This window comes from Astatotilapia calliptera, chromosome 8 (assembly GCF_900246225.1).
Source record: "Astatotilapia calliptera chromosome 8, fAstCal1.2, whole genome shotgun sequence".
NCBI lineage: Eukaryota > Metazoa > Chordata > Actinopteri > Cichliformes > Cichlidae > Astatotilapia > Astatotilapia calliptera.
The window spans coordinates 20,034,506-20,042,180 of record NC_039309.1 but is presented as its reverse complement, the minus strand read 5'-3'; the positions used below and the strand labels follow the sequence as shown (position 1 = coordinate 20,042,180).

The window sequence follows — 7,675 nt, the reverse complement described above, 5'->3', positions numbered from 1 at the left end:
GTGCAGATCCACCAGATGACAGATTTGCAGCTGCTTCAAAGCCAATACACAACGAAGGGTTTACTAAGTTTTCTGTTGTTTTGCCTTAATATTGATAAATGTTTCTTCTCGTTATTCTTTTATTATGGACTGGATTGCAGATGCTTTTATAAATCAATCAGTTGTAATAGTTAAAATGGACATAAAACACCTCTTTCAAGCCAGAGTACCAAGGTAAAGACCCAACAGAGAGAAATACAGAGAAAAACCCCAAAAATCAGACGAACCCCCCCATAAGCAAGGATTTGGCTACAGTGGGAAGGAAAAACTCCCTTTTGACAGGAAGAAACCTCCAGAAGAACCAGGTTCACGGAGGCCATCTATCTGCCATGACCAGATACAGGTCAGGGGAGGAAGACAGGACAAAAGACACACTGTGGAAGACAGCCGAGGTTTATAAAACCTAATGATCCTCATCATGCTTGGACATTGTATGTGATGTTCCACAAGGCTCTGTACTAGGTCCAAAATTATTATTTATATAAAAGATATTTGGAAGGTATCTGATATATTACAATTAGTATTATTTGCAGGTGACACAAATACTGGGGGGTTTCTAAAGGAGATGCTGGATACGTTCACTTCAGAAATGTGCAAAATTAAAAAATGGTTTTTAACTATCGCTAAATCTAAGTAAAACTAAAATCGTTTAGTTTTAGTTGGGAACTCCCAAAGAAACTCATAAGTGCAGATGACAATAGATGATAAAATAAGCTGGACGTCTCATGTAAACAAAATTTCAAGAAGTATTTCAATTTTGAGTAAAGTAAAACACATTCTGGACCACAATTCACTCCACATTCTCTAATGTTCACTGATTTCACTGTATTTGCATTACTATGCAGAGGTTTGGGGCAATACTTAGAAATGTTTGCTATCATCAGTCTTCATACTGCAAAACAGGGCCATAAGGATAAACCATAAAACTGGTTACAGAGATCATACAAATCCACTATTCTTAAAATCAAAAATACTAAAATTCACAACTCTGGTTCATTTTCTCACTGTGCAAATTATATATAAAGCAATAAACAACCTACTTCCTGACAATATTCTTAAATTGTTTTCTAAAAGGGAACGGGGAAACAATTTGAGGGGAGAATTAAAGTTAAAACATCCCTGTATCTGTACAACAGTAAAAAGTTTTTGCATCTCTGTTTATGGAGTGAAGTAACTATATGCTTTATTAAAAAAACAAAAAAAACAAACATCTTAACCCTAATTTTAACAGTAGAGAGGGCGTCTGTCTCCAGAATCCAAACTGGGAGCTGGTTCCACAGAAGAGGGGCCTGAAAACTGAAGGCTCTGCCTCCCATTCTACATTTAAATACCTGAGGAACCAAAAGTGTGCCAGGAGGCTGAGAGTGAAGAGCTTTACTGGGGTTTAAAAACCAGGTCTCCTGTCCTCATTGCCATAGCCGTGTGTCTGACACGATAGTATCAGAGACACGATAGTATCAGAGACACCTGGTCTCACTGACATCAAGCAGAGCCCTGAGTAGAAACAACAGTCTTAGGCCTTGAACTTTCAAGATTTTTCATCAATAAGACAATCATAATAGGCCACCTTTACAAGTGAGAAGGCCCTTTGCTTTTTTTTCATCCATGTTGAATTTTTTTTCAGGCATCTATCAGCTATTCAGAGATAACTAGGTGTAAAGTTGAACACAGGGTCATTTAAATGGGTCTTGTGTAGAATTTCTAGCACGCAAAGACCCTTTTTTAACCTGCTTTACATACTGCGAAATTACGGCTGTGCTGTTTTCTATAAATGATGCCACACTCTGAACCGTACTCCACTTCAGAAAGCAGAAAAACAATATTCAGACGAAGTAAACAGCCAGGCTGCTCTTACGGAGATTGGAAGATGTAAGTTGGCTGTTAAAGCTAACGAATCAAATGGCAGAGGAAGTCAAACATGTTTCTAAATCAGGGTAATGGGATCCAGTTGTGGAAGATGAATATATTTTTGTTCTTTGACTTAACCAAATAAGGATAAGATGGTATCTTCACTGTTGCCTCACGTTTCCATTGTGATCTTTGATTTCTCAAAGTGGCATTAAAGCAAATCTTTAAAGTCGACTTTTCGAATACCTCTATTCACTTTGTGGACTCATGACACATTAATTGTGTCTTAGAAACCGCTCAGCTCCAGGTTGTGTCTTCCTTTTCTTTTCTTCCCTGTACACTTTCCAACACCCCCCTTCTTTTTTTAGCCCCTCTTGGCATGTTTACTTGGTCAACAGCATCACCACGTTTTCCCCCACTCTGCTCTGTGACTCAATGCGTTCATGCCTCCGTTGCTCTTACAAGCAAACACGGTTGCATTTGGTGGCCTTGTGCAGCGGCACGCAGCGGCACGCAGCGTGCACGCGACCTCGCTGGCGTCCCACGAGCCATTTAACGCCGATCCAAACTGCTCCCTTCTATTTGTGTTCAAACTGAGTATCTTAAATAAGCACCGCTCGTGTAAATAAACTCACAGTGGAACGGAGGAGTCGGCGATGTTAGGCTTTAGTGTTTTGGAACCACAGGCCTAATTGGTGAGGCAGAGAGAGAATTACTGAGCGATTCAGAGTTTGAGCAGCCGAACTAAAAGCAAACAGGCGACGTTACAGCATCCAGAATATTCTCCCTTTTTAAAGCACTCGGGAGCAAGGGGAGAAAGGAAAAGCGGTGAGATTTGTCTCTGTTTAAAACAAAACCAAAAAAAAAAGAAAAGCTGTGGGTGTCTGTATGTGTGCAGCTCATTGAGCAACAAGAGCAGGCAGCAGAGTTAAATTAGCTCTTACCTGACATCTGTGAGCTATTAAAAGCAACTTCAGGTAGCACATGTTGTCCACATTAACCTGAACCGAGATTTACATTTCCACATCTCCACAAAGCATAATAAACAATCAAAAGGGGGGCATGTGCAGGCAGGTTACCATCATCAGTGACCGCTTCGAGAGCACGCCACAGAGTCGTCGGAGAACAGTGTGCCATGATTTCTGAGATGAATCATCATTAATTTGCAAATTTTGAACACGTTTTAATCGTCACTAAATCACTGTGATTTAAAACACAATTCAGTGTGCTACATACACAGAAACAAAGTATTGATCCTATCGTGCTAAAATAAGTCAAGTACCAATACCACCGTTGGCAGATAGATTAAGCTCTACCTTCACTTACTACAGCTTTTAAAAGCTGTTTACACATTTATATCTGTTGTGTAATCATAATCTAAATCAATGATGTCTAACTCATTTTACATTGTGGACCCACCACCATGATCTTAAGTGGGCCGAACAAAAAATGCTCCCCTTTCTTCAAGCCTAAATAAGTTTAACTGTGCAACTGTTAATCCCTGAGATATCAACATGTGTATTGATAAAAAAAAATGCTGCTGCAGCAAATGAAAGAAATCAGTCAGGATAACTATTTGGACTAAACTGTGGACAGTTTCTGTAGTAGATTGTGAAAACAGTAACTTTATGATTTAATTGTTTATTAATTGTTTTTATTGTGTTTATTTACCAGTTAGCAGGAAAAGTTGAAAGTTATCAAAATACAGCAAAAGTCTCTGTCGTCCTTCACATTTTTCCAGTGCCATCCCGCGGGCGTGACTTCCAGTATTTCCTGGGCGGATTCTGGCCCCGGACCCTTATGTTTGACACCCTGACCTGCTTCTCTTACTTGTAAAGAGCTATTGTCACATTGCTGCCTTGCTACAGTTACATAGGCAGACTATATGCATGCATGCATTTATCAGTACTTCACTACTGCTGAAAAACAGAAAAAAAAGATTTTTACAGTTCCTATTTAAAATGAGATGTACATAAATTAATAAACCCTATAAAACAGCGCTTCTTATTGGAAGTCATATTGTAAAAGCAGTGTTTCAAATAAGTGCACGATTCCAAAGAGAATACAGAGTTTATAATACTGTGTAACAGAACTCTGTTTTATGAAGCACATTTGGAGGGGAAAGCAGGTAGAGGCTGAAGTTGAACAGTCAGCAAATTGAACAAAATCCGCAATTCACTGGATTATTGCTCTGTTGTTGGAAATGAGAAGAGCGACACAAATCAAAAGCTGATGTTTGACAGCAACTGTTGCTCTGCAGCAGGCTTCACTCTCCTCCTCCTCCTCCTCCTGGCAAGCGCAGGGTGGCAAGTTTACTGATTTTCTAGACTGCTGTCCCCCCCTATTGTTCAGATGCTGTAACTGTAGGTAAGCTTCTCGGTTTGATGGAAGACGAGCAGAGAAAATGTTAAAGTAGGAGTAGAAAGTAATTGCAGCTGTTTGGGACGCCGGACTGCTGAGAGTAACACGGATTTGTTGATAATCTATCTGCAGATCTTTTGCCTCTCGCGTCTGTTTGCAAAATTAATTTGTTTTCCGTCATTATAAAATGCCACTTTGAGTAATTCATAATATATGGATAAATATTCAGTACGTCATAATAAATGTCCCCATGAAGCCTTAAAATGAAGTAGAAAATTAAAAACTTAAAAGAAAATTTGAAAAATTAAACACAGCATGCAGACACTGGTGAGCAGTGCGTGCGTGTGTGTGTGTGTGTGTGTGTGTGTGTGTGTGTGTGTGTGTGTGTGTGTGTGTGTCAAGGAAATGTGTGTGCTGCCCGCGCTGGTTAGGAGAAGGAAAAAATGGGATCAAATTCCTTCACTCTGGCGTCACATGTTGCCAGCCAATCGGATTAGGGCTTTCCTCAGAACCTTAAAGCGCTATAAAGCCCGCATGCAAAACGTTTTCAGTTCAAAGCACTCAAGCTTCTTGGGGATTGTACTCGGGAACGAGAAGGGAGCTCTTTACCGTTTCATTCTGCACAGCTGAACACAGAGTCGTACCTGCTGGCGTGTTTTGGGTTGTTTCGTGTTTTTTTCGTCCTTGCAAGTGCGGATCCGTTAGCAGAAACCAGACTTATCCTGGAGAACTCGTGCGTAAAAGCGCCTCATCTCCAGATCGGCTTTTACGCACGGTACACGGGAGAGAATTTGAGAATCTTCCCCGTTTTTTTACCTGTTTTTTTGCTGAAAGGTTTTGCTCAAGGGCATCCTGGCAAGGTGAAGTGAAGTCAGAGGCTTTTCCCCTCCTCTCTTTCAAAAAAGCAGAATTAACTCCACGATTTCACGCGTAAATTGGCACCAAACAGTTTTTCGTATGAATCTCCTCGACCCCTACCTGAAGATGACGGAGGAACAAGACAAGTGTCTCTCTGACGCCCCGAGCCCGAGCATGTCCGAGGACTCTGCGGGCTCCCCGTGCCCGTCTGGCTCGGGCTCCGACACCGAGAACACCCGGCCGTCGGAGAACGGGCTGCTCAGAGCGGACGGATCTCTGGGCGACTTCAAGAAGGACGAGGAAGACAAGTTTCCCGCTTGCATCCGCGAAGCCGTGTCCCAGGTGCTCAAGGGTTACGACTGGACCCTCGTGCCCATGCCGGTGCGCGTTAACGGATCTACCAAGAATAAGCCCCACGTTAAGAGACCAATGAACGCGTTCATGGTGTGGGCTCAGGCTGCTCGGAGGAAGCTGGCGGATCAGTACCCGCACCTTCACAACGCGGAGCTCAGCAAGACACTCGGAAAACTCTGGAGGTAAGTGTGGATGCGCTGTAAATAGTTCGGCACTTTTTACGTAACGATTAGCATGCACTGTCTGATTTTTTGTTAATATATAAATGTAGAATTTCATTTTTCCCCCACAGTTAGCTCCTTTTTGTTTATGAATTACAGCAGAAACTGACTGGTTTAATAATTGGTCATTTGTACGCACAGACTTCTCAATGAAGGAGAGAAGCGGCCGTTCGTGGAGGAAGCTGAGCGTCTCCGGGTGCAGCACAAGAAGGATCACCCGGACTACAAATACCAGCCCCGAAGGAGGAAGTCTGTAAAGAACGGGCAGAGCGAGGGCGAGGACGGCAGCGAGCAGACGCACATTTCCCCAAACGCCATCTTCAAAGCTCTCCAGCAGGCAGACTCCCCTGCATCCAGCATGGGAGAGGTGCATTCTCCTGGAGAGCACTCAGGTGAGGACCTCCTGCCATCATTTCAGATTGTATAAGATAAATATTGACTTTCAGTCCAACTGGAATGCTTAAACAGTCCAAAACCTGTTCTTAACTTTAAAGCAAAATCTAACCTGTGTCATTTTGTGCCCTCCAGGCTCCCAGGGTCCCCCTACCCCTCCCACTACCCCAAAGACTGATGTCAGCTCAGGCAAGGTCGATCTAAAACGCGAAGTAGGCCTCCGCTCCCTGCCTGATGGTCCCGGTGGGCGACAGCTCAACATTGACTTCCGTGACGTGGACATCGGCGAGCTGAGCAGCGATGTCATCTCCCATATTGAGACCTTCGATGTCAACGAGTTTGACCAGTACCTCCCTCCCAATGGCCACCCGGGGTCCACCAACGCAGCGCCAGTAAGTTACACTGGCAGCTACAGCATCAGCAGCGGCGGCGCTCCAGTCAGCCCCCAGTCAGGAGGCACCTGGATGGCTAAAAGCCCGAACCAGCAGGGACAACAGCAGCAGCAGCACACCCTGACCACCCTGGGGAGCAGTGGGGCTTCAGATGGCGCTCAGACCCAGCACAGGACCCAGATCAAGACAGAGCAGCTGAGCCCGAGCCACTACAGCGAGCAGCAGGGCTCCCCACAGCACGTCAGCCCCTACAGCCCCTTCAACCTGCAGCACTACAGCCCCTCCTCTTCCTACCCGGCCATCTCCAGGGCACAGCAGCAGCAGTACGACTACCCTGACCACCAGGGGGGAGGCACTACAACTGCCTCCTCCTACTACAGCCACGCGGGGGCGGGGCAGAGCTCGGGGCTGTACTCAACTTTCAGCTACATGAGCAGCCCAAACCAGCGGCCCATGTACACGCCCATAGCCGACAACACAGGGGTGCCCTCCATCCCGCAGAACAGCCCGCAGCACTGGGATCCAGCGCCGGTTTACACCCAGCTCACCAGACCCTGAGACACTTACAATGCAACACTTTACTCTGGGGGGGAGGGAGGGTGGTTCCCCCGTCAATCAGACACTTGAACTCAGAAAAAAAAAAGAAAAAAAAGAGAGAAAGGAGAGCTGGACTTGTGATTGGCTCACGTAGTGCCTTGCTATTATAGAAGCTATATATTATATTTTTAGAGAGATGGAAGACTTTAAGAAAATCCTCTGTGAGGACTTACTGATTGTCAATATTTCTGTAGGTACTGTTTATGTTTCCATAATTTTTCTTTCTTTTCTTTTTTTTTAAATATTCTGGCAGTTTGTAACCCATGGGGACATGGGGGTGGGGTGGGCAGAGGGTTAGGATAATTATTTGTACCTGTAGATATAAAATAAAATAAAAAAACAGCTTTATTTTTTTTTTAACCAGTTCGGCAACTAACCACTGGCAGTAGTGCAGATTCTGGTTCTCTGTCAGGTTTCTGTTACTTTTTGTTGTTGTCGTCGTCGCCGCTTACTCTTTTTGCGTGCCATTCAGCGAGTACGGTTTGTATTTTATGCTGTTGGAGTCCTGTTGTTGTCTGTTAGGCAATACAAGAACAAAGAGAGAGACTTTGCCTCTCAGTGCCGCGCTGTCTCGATGGCAGGGAGGGAGACCGCGGCCCCTTCCACCACCCG

The 7,675-nt window shown here is 44.3% G+C and overlaps 1 protein-coding gene across 1 annotated transcript; it reads left to right on the top strand.

Annotated features, from left to right (window-relative positions):
- The first annotated feature begins 4,789 nt into the window (after window positions 1-4,789).
- Window positions 4,790-7,109, top strand: LOC113027664 (transcription factor Sox-9-A-like). Its single transcript, XM_026177329.1, has 3 exons — window positions 4,790-5,642; window positions 5,823-6,073; window positions 6,210-7,109. Exons 1-3 carry the CDS (start codon window positions 5,206-5,208, stop codon window positions 7,022-7,024), a joined length of 1,503 nt encoding a protein of 500 aa, XP_026033114.1. The 5' UTR covers window positions 4,790-5,205; the 3' UTR covers window positions 7,025-7,109.
- The last annotated feature ends 566 nt before the right edge of the window (window positions 7,110-7,675 follow it).

Bases quoted from the DNA above. Each gene is read 5' to 3' on its own strand.
- LOC113027664 (XM_026177329.1), top strand. From the start codon at position 5,206: ATGAATCTCCTCGACCCCTACCTGAAGATGACGGAGGAACAAGACAAG. The intron at 5,643-5,822 runs GTAAGTGTGGAT...TTGTACGCACAG, and splicing joins ACACTCGGAAAACTCTGGAG to ACTTCTCAATGAAGGAGAGA. The intron at 6,074-6,209 runs GTGAGGACCTCC...TGTGCCCTCCAG, and splicing joins TTCTCCTGGAGAGCACTCAG to GCTCCCAGGGTCCCCCTACC.